Source organism: Naegleria fowleri, assembly GCF_008403515.1.
Source record: "Naegleria fowleri strain ATCC 30894 chromosome Unknown tig2, whole genome shotgun sequence".
Lineage (NCBI taxonomy): Eukaryota > Heterolobosea > Eutetramitea > Acrasida > Naegleriidae > Naegleria > Naegleria fowleri.
Window position 1 is genome coordinate 369,960 of NW_025407934.1, and position 20,821 is coordinate 390,780.

At 36.1% G+C, this 20,821-nt stretch overlaps 14 protein-coding genes across 14 annotated transcripts in view; 11 read left to right on the forward strand and 3 right to left on the reverse strand.

Annotated features, from left to right (window-relative positions):
- Nucleotides 1-1,142, forward strand: part of FDP41_000440 (uncharacterized protein) — a gene marked incomplete at both ends in the record, with an annotated part of 2,571 nt that extends 1,429 nt beyond the window's left edge. The window contains one exon of the mRNA XM_044707810.1: nt 1-1,142. This exon is cut by the window's left edge and continues 1,429 nt beyond it. Within this exon, the coding sequence (XP_044569254.1) occupies nt 1-1,142 (1,142 nt within the window).
- A 302-nt stretch (nt 1,143-1,444) lies between these two features.
- On the forward strand, nt 1,445-3,134 carry FDP41_000441 (uncharacterized protein; the record flags this gene model as incomplete). The annotated part of the gene is made up of 5 exons (XM_044707821.1): nt 1,445-1,804; nt 1,917-2,335; nt 2,391-2,560; nt 2,666-2,902; nt 2,965-3,134. 5 exons carry the CDS (start codon nt 1,445-1,447, stop codon nt 3,132-3,134), a joined length of 1,356 nt encoding a protein of 451 aa, XP_044569255.1.
- Nucleotides 3,135-3,281: 147 nt separating this feature from the next.
- Nucleotides 3,282-4,771, forward strand: FDP41_000442 (uncharacterized protein; the record flags this gene model as incomplete). The annotated part of the gene is made up of 5 exons (XM_044707832.1): nt 3,282-3,435; nt 3,505-3,597; nt 3,712-3,897; nt 3,964-4,368; nt 4,428-4,771. 5 exons carry the CDS (start codon nt 3,282-3,284, stop codon nt 4,769-4,771), a joined length of 1,182 nt encoding a protein of 393 aa, XP_044569256.1.
- Nucleotides 4,772-4,866: 95 nt separating this feature from the next.
- Nucleotides 4,867-5,919, forward strand: FDP41_000443 (uncharacterized protein; the record flags this gene model as incomplete). Its single annotated transcript, XM_044707843.1, has 1 exon — nt 4,867-5,919. One exon carries the CDS (start codon nt 4,867-4,869, stop codon nt 5,917-5,919), a length of 1,053 nt encoding a protein of 350 aa, XP_044569257.1.
- Nucleotides 5,920-5,954: 35 nt separating this feature from the next.
- Nucleotides 5,955-7,379, forward strand: FDP41_000444 (uncharacterized protein; the record flags this gene model as incomplete). The annotated part of the gene is made up of 1 exon (XM_044707854.1): nt 5,955-7,379. One exon carries the CDS (start codon nt 5,955-5,957, stop codon nt 7,377-7,379), a length of 1,425 nt encoding a protein of 474 aa, XP_044569258.1.
- Nucleotides 7,380-7,569: 190 nt separating this feature from the next.
- FDP41_000445 (uncharacterized protein) lies at nt 7,570-9,172 on the forward strand (the record flags this gene model as incomplete). The annotated part of the gene is made up of 2 exons (XM_044707865.1): nt 7,570-7,910; nt 8,020-9,172. 2 exons carry the CDS (start codon nt 7,570-7,572, stop codon nt 9,170-9,172), a joined length of 1,494 nt encoding a protein of 497 aa, XP_044569259.1.
- A 97-nt stretch (nt 9,173-9,269) lies between these two features.
- Nucleotides 9,270-9,650, forward strand: FDP41_000446 (uncharacterized protein; the record flags this gene model as incomplete). The annotated part of the gene is made up of 1 exon (XM_044707876.1): nt 9,270-9,650. The coding sequence occupies one exon, from the start codon at nt 9,270-9,272 to the stop codon at nt 9,648-9,650; it is 381 nt and encodes a 126-aa protein (XP_044569260.1).
- A 111-nt stretch (nt 9,651-9,761) lies between these two features.
- FDP41_000447 (Peroxin 4 (Pex4), putative) lies at nt 9,762-10,256 on the reverse strand (the record flags this gene model as incomplete). The annotated part of the gene is made up of 1 exon (XM_044707887.1): nt 9,762-10,256. The coding sequence occupies one exon, from the start codon at nt 10,254-10,256 to the stop codon at nt 9,762-9,764; it is 495 nt and encodes a 164-aa protein (XP_044569261.1).
- A 208-nt stretch (nt 10,257-10,464) lies between these two features.
- On the forward strand, nt 10,465-12,203 carry FDP41_000448 (uncharacterized protein; the record flags this gene model as incomplete). Its single annotated transcript, XM_044707898.1, has 2 exons — nt 10,465-11,601; nt 11,754-12,203. The coding sequence occupies 2 exons, from the start codon at nt 10,465-10,467 to the stop codon at nt 12,201-12,203; spliced, it is 1,587 nt and encodes a 528-aa protein (XP_044569262.1).
- A 432-nt stretch (nt 12,204-12,635) lies between these two features.
- On the forward strand, nt 12,636-13,664 carry FDP41_000449 (uncharacterized protein; the record flags this gene model as incomplete). Its single annotated transcript, XM_044707909.1, has 1 exon — nt 12,636-13,664. The coding sequence occupies one exon, from the start codon at nt 12,636-12,638 to the stop codon at nt 13,662-13,664; it is 1,029 nt and encodes a 342-aa protein (XP_044569263.1).
- A 679-nt stretch (nt 13,665-14,343) lies between these two features.
- Nucleotides 14,344-15,988, forward strand: FDP41_000450 (uncharacterized protein; the record flags this gene model as incomplete). The annotated part of the gene is made up of 4 exons (XM_044707921.1): nt 14,344-14,655; nt 14,713-14,954; nt 15,053-15,382; nt 15,481-15,988. The coding sequence occupies 4 exons, from the start codon at nt 14,344-14,346 to the stop codon at nt 15,986-15,988; spliced, it is 1,392 nt and encodes a 463-aa protein (XP_044569264.1).
- A 38-nt stretch (nt 15,989-16,026) lies between these two features.
- On the reverse strand, nt 16,027-16,959 carry FDP41_000451 (uncharacterized protein; the record flags this gene model as incomplete). Its single annotated transcript, XM_044707932.1, has 1 exon — nt 16,027-16,959. The coding sequence occupies one exon, from the start codon at nt 16,957-16,959 to the stop codon at nt 16,027-16,029; it is 933 nt and encodes a 310-aa protein (XP_044569265.1).
- Nucleotides 16,960-17,055: 96 nt separating this feature from the next.
- On the forward strand, nt 17,056-18,138 carry FDP41_000452 (uncharacterized protein; the record flags this gene model as incomplete). Its single annotated transcript, XM_044707943.1, has 1 exon — nt 17,056-18,138. One exon carries the CDS (start codon nt 17,056-17,058, stop codon nt 18,136-18,138), a length of 1,083 nt encoding a protein of 360 aa, XP_044569266.1.
- Nucleotides 18,139-18,418: 280 nt separating this feature from the next.
- FDP41_000453 (uncharacterized protein) overlaps nt 18,419-20,821 on the reverse strand; it is a gene marked incomplete at both ends in the record, with an annotated part of 5,965 nt that continues 3,562 nt past the window's right edge. Inside the window, 2 exons of the mRNA XM_044707954.1 lie at nt 18,419-20,185; nt 20,317-20,821. The exon at nt 20,317-20,821 is cut by the window's right edge and continues 1,698 nt beyond it. Coding sequence (XP_044569267.1) covers nt 18,419-20,185; nt 20,317-20,821 — 2,272 coding nt within the window. The remainder of the gene's footprint in view (nt 20,186-20,316) is intronic.

A 20,821-nucleotide genomic window follows, 5' to 3' on the forward strand; every position in this document is an offset into this window, starting at 1 on the left:
ATCATGATGACACAAGTCATCTCATGGAAGTGGGAGCCGAAAGTCTGAATGAAATATTCGAAAATGCTGCACAAAAAAAGCCACAATCAAAACTTCCTCACCCAAGGAATCAAACCCTCCGGGATTTATTGCTGAGTAAAGATTTAGCAATTAAGACTCCAGAGGAAATCATTGAGGATGCAATTAGGAAAGAATTGAAACGAACAAAAGGAATGGAAGACACGATCGACATGGAAGTGCCTAATGATGTAAGGAAAGTACTTGACGTTTCGAGGATTCCAAAACTATCGACGATCATTGAAGAAATGGGAGAAAGTAATGAAAGTGAGCGTCAACAAATAGTATATAGTTTTAATGACGAAGCTAAAATTGAAAATGCAGCATATCTACCGAAAAGAGTCGACAATTTTATTGCACCTACCGAAGAGGCTAATTATTTTGGAAAGTTGTACAAAACAAAAAACGATAGACCTGCAAGTGATGAAGCTTTATTGCATGTTGCTATTTATCATCCCGTTAGAAACACCAAAGTTAAAGAATTTATTGTTCTAGGAAGTCAAAAACTTACAGAGCTTAGAGATTGTATAGATTGCTCTACCGATGCAGCCTTGCTAAGTCATGTATCCTTGTATACTAATTCTGGCTATTTTTTCATTGAAAACACATTCTATAATGACATGCGACACGAGAACAATATTGATTATAGCGAGAATATCATAACATGGCTAAAATCTTTCGATAACTTGGAAGGATCTAACTCAAACAAAATTAATTATTCGTCCCGACGAATGGAGGATGTGTGTTTTTATGATTTATCCATTAGATTGAATGAGCCATATATTTATTGTCATAATGGCAATTGTATGCATTACATTGTATTTACGGAAATGAGGTTGATTAATGAGAAGGAAGATGTAATGAATATTCACGCATATCCTATACGTTCTTTTCAAGCAAAACCAAAAAGACGAAAATGTGGCGTGTGCGAAATCTATCAAGCCAAGTACATTACATACAAAGACAAGCATACTTCAGACGATCCTTCATTCTTTTGTGACTCTTGCTACAGACAATTTCATTATGACCACACTGGCCATTTGCTTTATGGTGACTATGAAGTGTTTGAATATAGATGCGACTAATTGATCTTTTGTACATCATCATGTTGTTATCTCGCATGAATACGTCCTCTCTCTGTAAACTGAATCTTGTCTTAGTTTGACATTTCAAAATCCATTTCGATGAATACTCATTCTCTCTCTCTTGGTCTCAGTTCATCTCGTTCAACTTGAAAAAAAACGTTACGAGTTCGTTGGGAGTGTTGTCGGGCTCAGCTCTGACCGGATTTAGTACTAACTAGGCGTTATTCAAATATTCGAAAAAAAAGTTACGAACGTTACAGAATCATCATCCATCGGTTACTACTGTTTTTTGGAAAGAAGAAATGAAAGAGGTGATATCGTTACATATTGGCCAGGCTGGTTGCCAGGTGGCACAAACCAATTGGGAGCTCTTCTGTTTGGAGCATGGAATTAAACGAGATGGATCATTAAGTGAGGGAACCCCTAAAGGGTCTGTATCTTCCTTCTTTGAGGAAGCATGCTCTGGAAATTATGTCCCCCGATCCTTACTCATCGACCTTGAACCAAGTGTTGTCGATCAAGTGAGAACCGGTTCCTTCAAAGGCTTGTTTCATCCCGAGACTTTAATTACGGGCAAAGAAGATGCTGCCAACAACTACAGTAGAGGAAAGTACACATTGGGCCGTGAGATTGTCGATTTTGTTCTCGACAAATTACGAAAGGTAATTATCAAATGCATGCATTGAGTTTTCTGAAAGTCGGATGTTAATTTCTATGTACTCGTGATCATTGGTTTTTATTCTTCTCGAAATATCGCACCATTGAACTCCTTAGTTGGCAGAACGTTGCGATTCACTCCAAGGATTTATTATGAACTGCTCGATCGGAGGTGGAACTGGAAGTGGTTTGGGTAGTCTCCTTGTCAGCAAAATGCAGTCTGATTACAAGACAGTTCCAAAGGTACTCGTGGCAGTGTTGCCCTCGCCACAGGTATCGAACGTGATAGTAGAGCCTTACAACGCGGTTCTCTCCTTGAATGAACTTACTTCGAATGCAGATGTGTGCTTCATGATGGATAATGAAGCCATGTATGATATTTGTCGAAGAGGTTTAGATTTAGCATCTCCCACTTATTTCCACCTAAATAATATCATTTCTCAAACGTTTTCCTCACTCACTACTGGAATTCGGTTCGATGCCAGTTTGAATAGCGATGTCAAATCATTTGCAAGTAACTTGGTTCCATTCCCAAGGTAAGTGATTGTGCCATGATGTGTAATTGTGTAATACTATTGAGGTTTATACTAGAATCAACTTTCTTGCTTGTTCTTATGCTCCCTTGTATTCTCCACTCAAAGCATACAATGAAATGATTTCAGTGAATGAAATAACTTTAAGTGCGTTCGACGCTTCGTCAATGATGGCCAAATTCGATCCAAGACATGGTAAATTCATGGCGGTGACATTAATGTACAGAGGTATGTAATTGGTATTTTTTAAATAACAATATTTAAACCCTAATTTAAAATGTTATGAATTCATCATCAAAATGTTTCTCGTCATGACGACATTCATGACAATAGGTGACATTGTTCCTAAGGATATCAATGCCAGTATTATGGTTGTAAAATCAAAGAAGACATTCAAATTTGTAGACTGGTGCCCAACAGGAATTAAGTGTGGGTTATCGTCACAAAAACCATCCGTGCTTGCTAATAGCATTATCGCTCAGACTCAGAGGTCTGTATGTATGGCCTGTAATTCCACAGGGATTGGTGAAGTTTTTAAGAGAATTACAGACAAGTTTGATCTGTTGTATGGTAAGTAACACACAAATTTTGAGTTTTAGCAAAGAACGTTTCTGAAATATTATGAACGATAGTCAAACGAGCTTTTGTGCATTGGTTCGTAGGTGAAGGATTGGAGAGTGGTGAAATGGCGGAGTGTCGTGAGAGAATGAGTCAAATCCTTGCCAATTATGCAGAATTAAATGGTTCAGATGAAGCTGAAACTTCAAGCACCAACAAAGAACCTGCCAAACCATCCCATTAACCCACCCTTGTTGTACATAATAAATTTTGTGAAAGTGTGTGTCTTTGTCTCATCCAACAGCCTCAATTGAGGAAGAAAGGAGATTTTATCTTTCGTACTTTGAGAATCTCTCTGATGGAAATTCTTTCGACTCTCTTCAAAAACAAAATGTCTTCTTCCCCATCATCATCACAACTCGAGACCGAGTTCAAACAGGCCCAACAATTCGTTCAGAGTGGACCTGCTGAATCCGAACCTTCCAATGAACAAAAACTATTGTTCTATGCTTACTTCAAGCAAGCCACTGAAGGACCCAATACTGGTAAGTTGATTTTTTCATTCAATTCTGTTGGTAGTGATGATCATCATCAATACGATGTTCTGATCGTAGGAAAGAGACCAGGAGCCTTTGATCTTATCAAGAGAGCAAAATATGATGCGTGGAAAAAGCTAGGAGATATGTCCAAAGAAGATGCCATGAAAGGTATTGTTTTTAATGAAAATGCTGCTCAGATTCTATTATTTTGTTTTTCCGATGATCATCATTCATATTAATATTCATTGTATACAATGTTTGAATGGCAATAATTCTAATCAGGATACATTGCTAATCTTGAAAAATCATCTCCTAAATGGAAGGAATTCTTTGCAAACAAGAGCAGTACTGTAGAGGCTTCTCCAACCTCTGGAACATCCAATCCTTTCGGCAATGAAGTTTTCAGGCCTGATCTTCTTCGTGGAAAGGTGGCTGTCGTAACTGGAGGAGGTTCAGGAATTTGCAAAGGTTGGTTTTAGTTTTTCGATCGAAACTGTTTTTGAAACGACAAACGTATCAATTTAACAAATTCAGTCATTACCGAATATTTGGCATATCATGGAGCGAATACTGTCATCATTTCACGAACACTCTCCAAGTTGGAGCAAGCTGCTAAAGAAATTAATCAACTTGCAAACAATGGCACTGAATGTTTTCCTGTGAGTGCAGATGTGAGAGATTATAAGGGTTTGTCAGAAGCTTTTGATAAGGCATTGAAAAAGTTTGGAAGAATTGATATTTTGGTGAATGGAAGTGCTGGTAATTTCTTGTGTCCTGCCTCTCAATTGAGTAGTGGTGGATTTAAGACCGTTTTGGAAATTGATACTGTTGGAACTTTCCATGCAAGCAAGCTTGCATATGAGAAATACATGAAAAAGCATGGAGGAAACATTGTAAATTTGTCAATGACACTGCACAACACTGCCAGTATCATGCAAGGTGAGTTTCTTGTTTTTGTTTCACCGTGAATATTCACTGACATTTAAATACGACATTAGTCCATGCTGGATGTGCTAAATCGGCCATTGACACCATGACCAAACACTTGGCTGTGGAGTGGGGATTGGATGGTGTTCGTGTCAACTCCATTCAAATTGGACCAATTGAGGGAACAGAAGGCTTCAGCAGACTTCTTCCAAAAGAAGAATTGGACAAGTTCAAGAAGACAATTCCATTGCAAAGGTTTGGTCAACCTGTCGACATTGCAAGAATGGTTTTGTTCCTTGTCAGTGATGCCGCTAGCTACATTACTGCTGCCATTATTCCTGTGGAAGGAGCATCTCAATACACCACCAACAACATTTATGGATATCCACAAGTATTGCAAATGAGCAAGATGTAAACCAATTATTATTGTACCAAATCTCTCCTTATTTATTAATTCAACTATTATTGTTATTGCTTGAAATAATTTTTTATTTTTGCTTTTAATTAAAAATGTCTCACAGCACCCACAAACGACCAACACCGAGCTCTGAAAACGAATTACAATCAACATTGGAAATGACTGTCCATGATGCTGAAAGCTCAAAAGCATCATGCTCTTCGTGCTATAAAAAAGTAAAAACCAGTCTCTCGGAGGAAGATGAAGCAAGCCAATCAACCTCGCAACCATCGATATCATCATACATCGGAAGAAATGAAATTTTACAACGAATAGAAAATAATAGTTATAAAATTCCCTACATTTACAAAGATGTGGATGTGATAGTGATTGACAAACCTTATGATTTGCATATTGATGGAAACTATACACTCACTGTTGAAAAACTTGTAAATACACAATATCCAGAAATGGAAAACCCTCCAGTAGAAAATATAACAAAACCAAAACGAGGGTTCACACCATCGAAACGAAAATTGAAATTTTGTCATCAACTAGATTATGCAACTTCTGGAATTTTATGTTTAGCATTTACCAGATCGAGTTGTGCAAACATTTCACAATGTTTTCAACAACGTACTGCCAAAAAGAAATATTTGGCCGTCGTGCGAGGTCACATCGAATCAGAATCTAGTTTTGATGTTACATCTTGGATTGAAGAGGATCCATCAGATGAAAACAAATTTAAAATGAGAAATTATTATAAGGGCCTTGAAAAAACTCCTGTTGGAGAGCTTAAAACAGATGAAGAGATTAAAGCAGCTTCCAATAGTAAGGAGTCATTCACGCATGCTCAAGTGTTAAAAAAAGGATTTTACCATGTTGGTGGAAGTCAGAAACTTGAATCAGACACGCCATCTGAAACGCTGAAAATTCCTGTCACCAAAGTGTTATTAACCCCAAGCACTGGAAGACGTCATCAATTGAGGCTTCATATGCAACTCTATGGAACTCCAATTCTTGGAGATGGCACCTATGGTCACAACGAAGAAGGAATTCACAGAATGATGCTTCATGCTTGGTCCTTATCACTTCCCGGAGTTTTGGAGAAAGAATTAGTGACTACCGATCCATTTGAAGATGCCAATTATTTTGAATGGGAATAGGAAAATATAAAGTTCATGATTCAGATTACAAAAAAATGCAATCCTTCTCACCACCGGTTTCAACGGAAGATAAAAATCGTGTGGAGAATTTAGCATCTCAAATTTTAAAGATATATTCTCACCGAAAAGCAAGCAATACGTTGGAATCTCTTGATGAATTGAAAAAACAATATAAATCATTACCGAGATTAACAAAGAAACAATTTGAAAATCTCCCCAAAGAACAACGAGAACAATATATTAAAATGTTGGAATCTATAATTTCGAAACTGTCGGCCATAATTCTATTTTCAACACCTTCCAAACCATCGAGTACGACCTTTGATGAACAAAATTTAATTTTAAATGATGTCCTAAAAGGATTTAATCATATTGATAAGGATTTTTCTAACATCACGTTGCAAGCCATGCAAATGGCTATTGACAGGAGAAGAGAAGAAGAAAAACGAGCAATAGAGGAACAACGAAAAATCTTGGCACAAAAAGTACCAATCGCAGGAGTCATGAAAAAACTAGCCTTTCAATTGAAATGCTTAAAATTGAAAAATAATAGCGATATATTGGAATCGGAACGAGAGAATTTGAGGAAAATATTTAAAAATCATTTGCCCATAGAAAATAATTTTGCATCCTATTTTAAAGTGATTCCAGAACTATGTGACACATTCACAGATTATCAATGGATAAGATTATTAGTGGCGTTAAATTATCATGAAAAAAATTGGCTTTCGTTTGTGGAAAATATTCAGGATTTTGTTTTGAAAAGTTACAAAGTAGAAGAATTCATGCTCTTCATGCTCATGAATGGAAACGAAAAGGAATATGATTCTCTCAACAGAAGTGACTATAGTCATGATTCGGAAATGGAATCACTACGAAAACAAACTGAATCTGAAAAGAATCAAATAGATTCTTTCAACAAGAACATTAAGGAAAAGTGGTCTGCGCTATCCGATCTCGACAAACTCAAATGTTATCTCAAAGAAGATTCCAAAGAACACTATGAAAGTATTTTAAAAAAGGCCAAACTTCTTGGTTTGAAAGATGAGGCCATTTTGGAACTTTTCATTGAATCTTATCAAAAGGCAAAAGAACAACATTTGTCAAACACGTCATCATCATCGCCTCACCAAGATATTTTCATTCACACTTTTCATCCAAACACCTTCCGAGAGACAATACCTTTCAAATCTTTGAGCACTGAGCTCGCCCTTGGTTTTCACAACACAAGTCTCGAACTTGCGAAAAAACTCAACATTCCAGAGAGTATTATAACTCACATTTACAAGTCAAAGAAGGCCTCTTCAACCATGGCCAAAACAACCACCGAAGAAAATTGGATAGAAAGAACAGTTGCTCTCCTCAAGGACATTTCTCTCTTCAAGACGTTGTACTTTGAAGAGATGCACACACCCAGCAATGACAATATCAACACATTGGAGCCCTTGTCCAAGCTGTAACAAAAAGATTGCGTTCATCAAAAAGACGTTTTAACAATGTTGGTGGAACACTCATCACACAGCAGCTCTTGATCATTTCTCCTCTGCACCAACAACAACACTTTCATCATTTCTCCTTTGCACTTTGATTTCCAGGAAGAATTCTTTCACAAAAACTTGATCAAGAGAGAGCGCGACAGACGTGAAAAAAATGGTTGCCTTCCTCAGTGCCATTTCTCAGCGCTTTCGGAAGAAGGAAGCCTCTTCTTCCTCTTCTGCCGAATCGGGTGCCTCGTATGGGGCTACGGCGGTTGTTGTAGATGGTAGTGCCAATGGTATTGTTGTGGATGAACAATCATCATTGCTTGCTTTAGGAAATATTCAACAACAACAAATGGAAGCAAAACCAAAGAGAGTGGCAGGTCAAGACCGAATGATAGCACTCGATGTGATGAGAGGAATGACCATTATGCTCATGATTGTGGTGAATAATCAACCATCAAGAACATATTATCCTCTGGACCATGCTGAGTGGTTTGGTATGACTCCGACGTAGGTAGAAATGAAATTTTGTAAACTCTGTTTCTTCCACACGTTGTTGGATTTTCATTGAATATCGTCTGTATGATTGTGACCAAATATATTTTGATGTTGAAAATAGAGACCTAGTATTTCCCTTCTTTTTATGGGTCAGTGGATACGCAGCTGGAATTGTGTTTAGAAATGAATGGAAGTCAGAAGATATTTCATTCTTCCCATGTTCTGAATTTTGGCATAACATACAGAACTATTTCAGAAAGTTGTGTGGAAAAATTGATTATGAAAATTTAGAAGAAGGACAACAAATTGAATATGTGAAATATCTCTATTTAATTCCCATGAGAAGACCATTATATGAAGTGGTGAGCAAGTGGACAAAAATTATCAGAAGATCTATTTTACTCTTTCTTATTGGATTCTTTTTCTCCGTGTTATCGCATTTGTTTGACTTTACAAATGTGAGAGTAATGGGAGTGTTGCAAAGAATTGGAATTTGTTATTTTATCACAAGCTCCATGCTCGTGTTAATTCCATGGACATTTATTCAAATTGTATTTGCCTTATTCCTACAAGTTCTTTATATTCTCATTACATTTGGATTGTATGTGCCTCAAAGTGAAGGATGTGCCACACGTGGTGTTTTGGAGCCTCCTCAATGTACTGCAGAAGGTTATATTGACCGATTAATTCTCACTCAACGTCACACTTACCAACAAGCCAATTACGATCCAGAAGGATTCTTATCCACTCTATCTGCAGTTACGAATTGCTATGTTGGTGTGTTAGCTTTCAAAGTTGCTCAAAAAGCAGGAAAAGATGCTCACAAGCGTCTCAATTATTGGTTCCTTTTAGGCTCTGGTCTTATGATCTCTGGAATGTTAATTCACTATGCTGGATTGCCAATTGGAAAGAAACTATGGACGACATCCTTTGCATTTGTATCGAGTGGAATTGCTTGTGCATTTTTGGCTTGCATTTGCTTCATTGTTGATATTCATCAATACAAGAAATATTGGACTGCCATCTTTTTATGGACTGGATCAAATCCACTCGTCATGTATGTGGTTCCTACGTTGGTAGCCATTGTCATGTTAAAGATTCCAGTGACTTATCAAGGCAAACAATCTAATTTATACAGTGCTGAGTTTAGAGTATTATTTGCAAGTTGGCTTCCTATTGAATTGGCTTCAACTCTTCATGGCATTTGTTATGAGCTCCTCTTCATACCACTTGCATTTTTATTGTATTGGAGAAAGATTTTCATTAAACTTTGAGTTGTAATTTGAGTTGCAACTCTTTCGAGTGATGTTCCGCCAATCAAAATTTTCATCATAATTTCAAAGTGTTGATTTAAAGGCGCCAACCAAAAAAATGGATTCCAATTTTCATCATGTGGCGCACAAAGGTTTCATGATTGATATTGTAGATCGGGAGTGGGCAATGGATGTTCTGCCTAATGATGACGTCATGATTGTGAGTGCTAGTTTGGAGCAATCAAGAAAGAATCCGATTCAAAATACACTTTCTCAACTGACCAACAACCATCCGAGTCTAGCTGTGCATCCATTATTCCTCGAGGAAGGAGTTGCAGGCATTGCTGACTTGAAGGATCATTCATTGTTGTTAGGTGAGAATGGTTTTATTTCTGGTTTGGAGAGATTACCCAATGATTTCGGAAAGATGAATGAGTGGAATGATTTGAATCTGTACAGTTTAATTCGAGAGGATAATGCCTCTGATGATCATATTTAACTTCATGTAGTCCTATAGAATGTTCGTTCCCGAAAATTATTATTATTATTTACACCAATTTATTCCTCACAAGAGGACAAATTTTGTACAACAACTACAACAACAACTGAATCAATGATAATAATAGACTAAATTACTCTCTAATGCATAGAGCTTAGTATACATTTTGGCCATCGAATTGAAACCTCTCTCGTCATTATTTCTCAACAAATTTCCGGCATCACAATTTAAAGGAGAATCGGATCCCTCTCGCGGATTTGAAAGCATTGACATGATTGCTCTACACACATTCAATAACGTCCAAACAGGGCTCCACTTATCTTTCAAAATATCCATACAAATTTCTCCCGTTTCAAAATGAACGTTTGGATGAAAGATCTTGGTCAGAAACTCAACTTTCGGAGGTGTGATCGGATATTCTTTCGAAACTTGTATTTTCAATTCAAACACACCATCCTCATAACTCGTTCCCTTCGGACCAATACATTTTGCATACCACAAATAAATATTATTTTCATCGGGTTGGAGAATGACGTCCGTGAAACCCTGTTGTTTTGTTTTTTGGATTTCATTGTACTCTTTCATGATACGTTTTTGTGTGGCCATTTTTTTGGTGTTGATTTTAACACTTTGCATTCGGAATTTGGTGGTTGTTCCTGTTGCTGAAATATACAAGGAGATGATGAACCTTGCAATGCCTATTAACCATTGTTCGTTTTTAGGTTCAAGGATAAGGTTGTAGCATTCCACAATCTCCAAAAAAGTCTTTCATCCACACACGTGTTTGTTGCTCGGGATTTCACACAACGAAAAAATGTCATCCCGACCTTCTCGCTCGGCATCTCTGAAACGCCACAACAGACAGAAGGCACCCAAAGTCCCGAGCAGTTCCTACTACTTGGGTTATGTGGAAGATGATGAAACCATCGAAATGATTATGAAAAAGTTCGAAGAATTAGAGAAAATTAAACAAAACCATCATGCATCCTCCTCATCTTGCTCACAAAATCATCATGATGATTCATCATGCTATCTCAATGAAGAACAACAAGAGGAATTATTCAAACGAACCTCTCATCATTCCATTCAATCGAATATTTATGCAGAAATTATGAGAAATTTTGATACCACTCTCGGAATAAGTGAAGAAGAAGAATTGGAAGAATCCGATCACTCTTCCGATGATGAAGATTATCAAGAGGATGAAGAAGATGCTTTTGATGAGTGCATTTCAGATGATGACAATTATGAAGAAGAAGAAGAATTAGATCATGATTTTGAAGAAGAAAATGCTGAACTGCCACTTGATTCCATGAATCATGATCGTTTTCATTCGGAAGAAGAATTCTTATCCATGACAGAGGAGGAAGAGGATTCGAACAACGAATCGAATGAAAAAACGAAACGAACAAAAAAAAAGAGAAAAACAAGTCAGAGAAAATCCAATCGAAAATCACATCATCAAGATTCAACAACTTGTGCTTCACACGCCATGAGAGACATTTCCATGCTCTTAGATCCTAATATGAATTTCCTCAAAATGATGGAATCCTCGCACAAATCCACAAATTTAGGAACCCCAAAAAAAAAGAAATCCACAGAAATTGTGACCATTCCAACCTCAAACAAAATATTGAGTGCATGGGCAAAAATGATTCGACCCATTACTTTGGAAGAATGTGATTTGTGTAAAATTTCACCAACCTCAACAATTATTTCGTCGAAAATCTCTTCGAAAATGATTGTGAAAAGAAATGATCATCAAGACAACCATCAACACGATGCATGCCATCAATCTTTAGGCATGGTTTATCACATTCAAACCACAGAAGAGGTCATTATTACACATGATTTACTCAATTTCAATTTTCAAGAAATTTCCAATCAAAAGGGTCCATTTGAGGGCATCTTAATTGATCCTCCCTATGACTCGATACAAGTGGAAGATTTAGTAAGTAAGAAGGAGATTTATATGAAGTGATTCATGATAATATTCATCTTTTATTTTCATCAACAAATACCTCAACACAATAACTATTCAACTTTTTATTGTGTTTGTAATTGAACTGATTGGAATGATCTTTTTGGAATTCACATGTCAAGAAAAAACTTCCTCTCGACAAGGAATGGTTCATTTCGAAAGGTTACTGCTTTATTTGGGTCGAAAAAGAATTCACTGTCCAAATCATCAAAATTATGAAAGAATTCAATTTTGATTATGTGGACAGTATGTGTTGGGTGAGAGAACAATTGAATCAATCCTTCTCTACTGCACCTTCTTTGTTATTTCCCAAATCCAAACTTTCTCTTTTTATATTTAGAAAAAAGAACAACCTTACCAAATCCATGCATCTCAAGCATCAACGAAATGCTGATGTTGTGTTTGATTTTGAGAAGGAAAATCCAAGAGAAAGACCTTCCATTGTGTTTCATGTGATTGAGACATTACTTTTTTCTTCGAATAGTTTTTTAGAGTTATGGGGTGAAGGTTGTTACAAACATTGCAAACAAAAAACTCCCTCGAAATGGACAATTATTAAGGAAATATCTTGAGAGTGATTCGGATCATTGTTAAAAACCCGTGTTTGTGAGTCATCCCAAAAGGAATTGAAAATAATTACAATCATACTTGTCAACTGTCAAGGGAGAATCTTTTTTCACAAACACCAAGCAACAAATTGCGACGAGTTAATACTGCCAAATAATTGATCATCACCTTCCTACATCTGACATCTATACTTCCTATAAGCCTCTCCTCGAATTTACACACCAAAAACGTGACTGAATCCTTGTTGATATCAATTTCAACAACCATAACATCTCTACAAGCTAATCATTATTTCCATTGCAGTTCCTCTTCTATAATCTCAATTAGAACACCACCACCGATATTCGGACTTTTAGTTTGTCCAAAAGAAACCAACAAACATCCCTTCTTTGATTCACAATTAGAAAACATTTTCACACCACCAACAATCACACAGAATGAAAAATTTCACACTTTCAACTTCCATCAGCAGAGACGAAGAAAAACAAGAACTCTTTTATGTGACCACATCACAACCCTCTTCCAACAACTCTAACACTCCCTCATTGACCTCTCCACAGGATGAATGGTCCGAACAAGGCAATTCAATGATGGACCAACTCACAAACACCATCACCATCACCACCACCAAACAGTCAAATCCATCACACGCTCACAGGTCGAGAGGAGTGGCCTTCTTCCATCCTCGATCTCATACCATTTCTGGCCAGAATCACGAGAATACAATAGAAAGTAGTAGTATCAACAAGCCTTCTTCTTCTTCTTCACCATCATCATCATCAACAACAACAGCAAGTAAACCTGTCCCAATTAGTAGTCAAAACTCTTCGGTCGTCGTTGCTTGTTCCAATACATCCTCCTCTTCCTCCTCCTCTTCCGCTTCAACAACAATGACATCCTCAACGTTGAACTCTACCATGATGATGGATGATCCAGCTGGATCAACATCATCGCCCTCTTCCTGTCCCTCTCCATCCCCGATGATGATCCAAAGTTCTTCTTTCCCATTGTTGGCTACGACGAATCCTTCCTTGTTATCATCATCGGTTGTTTCATCATCATCTTTTGAAACTATTAGCAACAACAACAACAACTCTTCACATCAGTTGCAGCAACAATCACCCAACAACCATCACACACCCAAAAAGAAGAAACTCTTTGGAGGAATACTCATGAAATTGAGGGGTGATTCAGGCAACAACAACAACAACAACAACGGAAATGGTGGTGATAAATCTTCTCCTACGTCGTTGTTGAATGAAAAGGAGGATTCCAACAACAACAAGAATGGTGGTGAAGATTGGTCTTCAAAAGACCTTTCAAGTGTTATCGTGTTGGAACGTCCTCAAGTTATTTCTGTTGGAAAATCGAATGATGATTTTAGAAAAAAGCTTCAAGATCGAAAGAGGAATGCAGGGACACGAGTGGTGAAGAAGGATGATCAACTTGTTTTTGAAAAGGAATGAAGTGTGTAATACTTGCTGAGTTTACAATATTGTACGGATTTTACATTGATTTAAAACGACCTCTATTGCATGATGGAATTCCATCCATGCATTCTATTTCCAAACTTCTATTGCAAATGTCATTCATGTATTGCTGAAAAGAAAACAACAACAACAAGTTCACTTGAGCGAGCTTTTAAATTTTTTGTCAACCAATATTTTCAACCAATATTTCATTCCAATTTAATATAATATACCTTTTAATATAATACCTTTTGTCAAAAATAGAGAGCTCTTTCAAGTTCATCATCATCAAAAAAATGTCTCAAACAAGTAGCAGCAGTAACATCATCATGACAAATACTTCCTTCATTCCAATCATAACAACATTAAGTGATGATGAACTCTTATATATTCTTTCCTTCCTCTCCCAAAAGGATTGGTTATCATTAAAATTAGTGAGCAAATCATCTTTCCGATTGTCACACCTTTCCGATCATGACAAGTTGTGGGAACCATTCTACAGAAAATATGCTTTTAAATTGATCGAAATTCATCAGAATTTTTCACATATCGATCATTGTTGGATGAGATCGGAACAGAAGTTGATTTTAAATTCACAACACCGTTTGACTTCAAGTCATTTACAACTTGTTCAAGACAACTTTAAAAATCATCTTCTACCTTAATTCGTCCTTTCATGGATCTCAAACACCAACTCCTTCAACAATCAAGAAAATACGTCAATCATTTGAAACAGAAAGGACCAAAAAATCCATTCCTTTCTTTCCATGATTTAAAATCAATAACCCCAATACCCATCAAGAGAATGACATGTCCTTCAGATGCTTGTACAAGGACTAGTCATGTTGACTATAAAATAGTATTTACTGGAGATGGAGCAGTGGGAAAGTCATCACTCATTGCTCGCTATCACAATGGAATATTTCCCAACGATTATGTGCCTACCGTGTACGATCGACTACGGCCATTGTCCTATCCTGGTACCGATGTGTAGTACATGGTGTGTTGTTCATGTAATAATCCTCTTTCCAATGTACATGACAAGTGGATTCCTGAAATTCGATGTTACACTACTGAGAGTAATCCTCCCATTGTGTTGGTCATGAATAAGATTGATTTAAGGTCCAATTACTTGGAGTTGTTATTGAATAACAAGGATTTGCCATTGGAATATCAAGATGGAGAAGCAGTGGCTCGAAAGATGGGATGTTGCACATATTTGGAAACAAGTGCCAAGGAAAATATTCATGTGGAGGATTTGACGGAAGTTGTGGTGAAGAGTTGCAGGTTTGCACAGGAGAATTTTTCGAGAAACATTAATGTACTAATTTTAATGATACTACATAATTTCCTTTAAAATCATGATCCAATCCCTAAAAAAATAGCCAAACATACCGTCTCCCAATGCTGAAGAAATTCTTGTCCGCATTGAATTGGAAGCACTCTTCAAATTTGAGGAGTGACATCATCACGATGACTCTGAAGAATAAGCATCATCATTCGGTTGCATTCAGAAATTACACATTTTCCATCGAACCATTAACTTGGAAACATGTGGATCAAGTTACCCTTCTCACATGTTATTGTTTTACAGAGAGTGAGCCAATTTCTCGTGCGTTCGGATATCAAATGACAGATCTCTATAATTTTGCTCATACCTATGTTTCACAAGCAGCAAGAGAAGAGTTGGGACATGTTGCCATTGACAAGACTGGGTAAGTTTTGATTGCAATCATCTTTGATGGTCAAACGAAATTCGATTGATTATTATTATTCATAAATAATTTATAATCGCATCCTATGTGGAAAATAGTTTGTTCGTTGCTGCAATTTATAGTGAAGATTTTGTGAAGGGTGTAGTGGAGCATCCAGAATTAGAGCCAGAAACCATACCAGACGTGTTGCATATTTTTGACAAGTTGCATTCTCAATACTTTTCAAATCCTCCACCCCTAGAAATGACACATTTTTCACACAAACCCAGTGAATTATTTACAACAAATAATTATGGAAAAATACTTCACTTGGTAGTGGCTGCCACTTATTCTTTTTACAGGTCTCAGGGAATTATGTCCAAGCTCACGAACACTCATCTCGAATATTGTAAAAATGATAGAGGTTTCACACAAGGAGTGGCTGAGTGTAGTAGTGATTATTCGAGAAGAGCTCTATTAAGGTTTGGATTTAACACACAAGCAAAGGTTGACTATGATGAATATGAGAGTCTTGTTGAAATAGATGGAAAAATTGTCAAACCCTTGCAGGGAAAGATTGAGCCTCCACATGTTTCAATGGACATGGTTTGGAATTACAAGTTATAATTTGTTGAGTCTTGAGACGAATCGTTTTAACATTATCGTTAAAGTTTGGATACTTTGTAAATATTACCACCACAGTACTCTTCATAAACATTCCAGCAATGAGATGGAATGATTTTTAAATTCTTCTCTTCTTTCCACAACTTGTGAAGTGTTTGCAACGTATGACAATATGCATTCCAATCATACTGAACAAGGAATTTGGTAACAAGATGAGGAGGTGATGCATTTATAATGGCATTGCTTGACCATGCTGCATCCCCGACAAGCAAAAATGTTCCCTTAACGGATTCATGTTTGTAATTTTCTTTGTTGTTAAATCCTTCTGTAGAAACTGTAAAATAGCATCCTAAATGTCCTTTACAGTGTCCAGGAAGATCAACAATAAATAGTGATCCATCACCAAAGAGGTCAAAAGTCTTGAAACAAGGAATAATGTTCTCATGATGCGAAAATTGTGTTTCACTCACTTGTATGGATCTCTTTTCAAAATCTTCTGGCAATAAATTTGGAATAAATCCATTAATACAGCATCTGAGATCTCTACAACAACAAGATTGTTTTCGTTCTTTCAAATATTTAAAACCTTCTTTCGAAAATACAAATTTAGCATTTGGAAAATCACGTAATCCGCTTATATGATCCGCATGAAAATGAGAAATAATAATGTAATTCACTTGTTCTGGAAGAATTCCAAATTGTACTTTCAATATTTCCTTTGCTGATTCGTCCTCTTTCAAAAAAACTGGAGTTAATTTTCCATACAATAGATATGGCATTAATTCTGTTTCCATATGAAATCTACTACTATATCCCGTATCAAACAATATATTTCCGAATTTTGAGTGTTGTATCAACACAAATAATGAAGGAAATTTAATAATCTCACTATTCCAATACGAAATGGATGAATCAGTGATATGATTGCTGTGAGTACAATATCCACTGCATAATATTTTCGTAGAGGTAATCATTTTAATATCATTCCGAATGATCCGAATGAGAGTGTACTTGCAAGTGATTCAATTGATGAAAATATTTTTTCTTTGAAACAAATAAAGATGTAAAAAATGTTTCAAGCAAATGATGATCGTGAGGAAGAGCCAGCAGTAGTAATTCATCTGGATGATCATTGTCCTATTGGAATATCCAACCCTAAATTTCAATATCAATTTAACCGAAGAAAATTTCAAAAAGAAACCATTCCGTTTTCATTGGAAACTTGTTCCGATCAAATCCAACTATTGATTCCGAGGCCACCGAGTTGTATATTGAGCGAAATTCTCATTGCTACTTCTACTTCTATGAATATCATCATGATTATTGAAAAATTTGATCGAGCCATGTTTCTCTTTAATTTATCTACCAAGAAATTAGAAAAACAATTCAAAGTCAAAGATTATGGAGTGTTTTTGATTGAAGAAAATTATGATGGAATTGGTCATGATGCATGTATTGTAACATGTAAAGCGGATGTTCTTCCAAGGCATTATTCTGCTATTGAACAATATCAACGTGCTGGTCTTCTTATTGCTAAATACGATTTGCATCACTTTATATCCGAGCATGAAAGAAACTTGACACCCACACCTCTTTGGGTGTCTTCCACGTTATTACTACCGATTCAACTTGTATGTGTACAGTACAACAAGGATTTATTGAACAAAATTTATGGAGTTTCGAGAATTGGTCAAGTGCTTGTTTTGCGATCAAGTAATGGTTCAATTCTTTTCAAGGAAACACTGAAATGGCATGCTACTAACAAATACAAAATGTCTATTTTGAATCAACTGATTTACGGTTGCTTTATTAACGATGGTAGTGATTTACTGATTGCAACCAGAAAGCTCATTGGAATATTTTCGTGTCAAATAAGGGATGGTTTATTACAATTCACTTTGAAAATAGAAATCGCTCCAAAGATTCTGTCCATATGTGGCATTTGTTATGAATCGTCCACAAACAAACTATTCATTTCAGAGAAGGCCTCAACAACAGTACAAGTTTACAATACCCTTAATGGTCAACTGTTACAATCATTACAGATACCAAAGATTTCGGAGAGTCATTCAGGAATTAAAATTATTGAACACACTGGAGAGTTGGCAGTACTGGATCCCTGCGAGCCAACGTTGTTACAACTATTCAAATAGTGATCATCATGATGTCACCAGTAGAACAGATCATTCCATACATGCCTAATGATCATTAAAAGTTGTGAGAGAGTTGAGATGATCATTTTTTTTTATTTCACTGTCCATGCGTTTATTTGTTCGAAAATTCAAACGTTATTCATGGCTGTGTGTGCAATTAGTACAGTTAAAGGTGGTTCATGTCATCAAAGTTAGTGTAATTATTGTTGTAAATTTCAATTATTGTTTGTCATCAAGGTTAGTGTAAATTTCAAATATTGTTGTAAATTTCAATTATTATTCATGGTCGTGGGTATTTCATGTATAGTTTAAACTTGTTCAAATCAATGAAATTGGGATTAAAATCGTATTGTTGTTCAAATTCATTCCAGGTGAGTTTCAATTCTTCCATGAAAAACTGATTTCGTTTCATCCACATTTTAGTAATAGATCGATAAGCTTCCTTAGTAAATACTTTGTCCCATTTCTTACCCAATCCAACTTTAGCACCTGTTAGGCTATGGATATCTTGTTTAGTCTTGATGAGGTACAATAGTCGTTTGGAGAATTTCTTGTTATTCTTTGCATATATTGAGATATTATATAAATTCCTAAACATTTCTTTTCTTATATCACTATAGTATTTACATTCAAAAATAATGTGTTGCATTGTCTCTCTACTACAGCAAGGACATAGCAAGTTCGTCTTGGATATCTTGTTTAAATTTTCCAAAGTCTTCATCACGTTCATTCTAATTTTAAATATTAGATTTAAGGTTTTGAAACCGATTCCTATTGAGGGGTAAATGTTGGTGAACTTTCTGTTCTTGGGAGGAAGGTTCTTTGGCGTATATGTTCTTTTGTGGAGGCGTTGAAATAGAAGTTTGTACATTGTTTGTCTAATGTTTTGAGTGTATAATACATTGTTGATAATAATATACCAATTATTGGATGGAATATTAGTAAGAATATTGTTACAATCAGCACCTTTCTTAGCAGCCCTATCTGCTAATTCATTTATGCGGCTATAGATATCTTGTTTACCTGTATGACTATTAACATGCATAATTTTGATCTGATCCTTCATTTTTAAATAATTACGAATTTCTTCAACATAAGGATCTCTAGATTTTCTGAATTGGAAAAGTTGGTCATAAATACTTTTCGCATCTATGACTATTGTTCTAGGAGTGTTGTTATCTAGCAATCTAACAACTGTGTGGAGCGCTTGAACTTCACTGTTGTAGGAAGTTCCTTGTCCTAAGGTGTGACTTGAGATGGAAACATTCTGATCAGTTACAATACCGTATCCAGCAATATTATTGTTACACGATCCGTCAGTACCAATTAGTGTAGCTTTGTTCAAGAGGTTTGACATGGATGTGTTGTTACCAACATATTTGTAGTATTTGCTTTCGTCTTTGATTTTTCCAAAATCCATGCTATTGAGAATGTTGCGAATTTGGGTGACATGATTGGAATGTTTGATGTCATTATGTAATTTCACTTGTAAATTTTTAGGGTCAGGAACCCACATACTTAATCTGTTCCAATCTTTATAGAGCAGGAATTGTCTTAAACCTTTAGGGAATTTTCCATAAGGGATGAGAGTTTTTTCATGCCATTGGTCACTCGAATGCCACAATCTAATATTGGAAGATTTGTTCATGAAAATTATTCTCTTGAGATATTGAGGAATCCATGGGTCTGGTTTATACCAAGTAGGGATTGGATCATTGAGGATGTCAAAACCATGCTCCTGTTTGATTCGTTCACAAAGGAATCTTGTAGAAGATCCAAGACAAATATCATATTGTTCAAGGAACTTTCTGACTTTACACATTAGGTCCGAGTAACTCATTTCTTGAACAGAAATTAATCCAAGTCCACCTTTGTCTTGATGAGTATAAAACCACTCGAGAGCTAATTTTCTCTTGGTTCTTAATCTTTCACATATAAAGTTGCGAAAGAATTTATCAATTTGTTTCTCTAGATGGTCATTAGCAAGAGGAATTAGGTGGTACAGTGCATACGGAACAATGTCTGTGTTGATAATTTTGACAATGTTCTGTATTGGAAAATTCCAGCCAATAGAGTTAGTTCTTCTTTTAACTTCTTCAATAATTGAAGAAGTGTATTTCGTTTGTTCCTCAGTATTATTGGTAATATTATTACCAAGTATAATAATAGAATCATTACTTTGATCGTACTTCCAGATAATGTCTTGATACTACATTCCTTATCAGAGAAGAGGTTAGTTTTGGAATGATCTAATTCCATGTGATAGCCATGAAGATAGGTTTCAATGTCATGCAAAGAATTTTCAATTTCAGGTAGTTCGTTGGAAAATGAGTTCAAATCATCAATCCATGCGCCTGTACTAATGTTCCAATAATTTGCAACACTAGCACCATTATATGTTATTTCTAAAAATTGTAAGAGAGGCTCAATCGCAATTTTGAATGCAAGGGGAGAGAAGGTGTCGCCTTGTTTCAATCCATCTTTCACATTGAAACATTCAGATTTACCATTAGGTATAACAAACTTTGTCGTAGATTCACCTAATATTTCCAGAATTCCATCAGCAGTAATTTCATCAATCCCTAAGAATAGCAGTCCATCACGAAGCATAATTCTCGGTAATGAGTCATAAGCTTTTTTGATGTCAACAGCCAAACCATAAAAAGGTTTCTTGTCCTTTTTT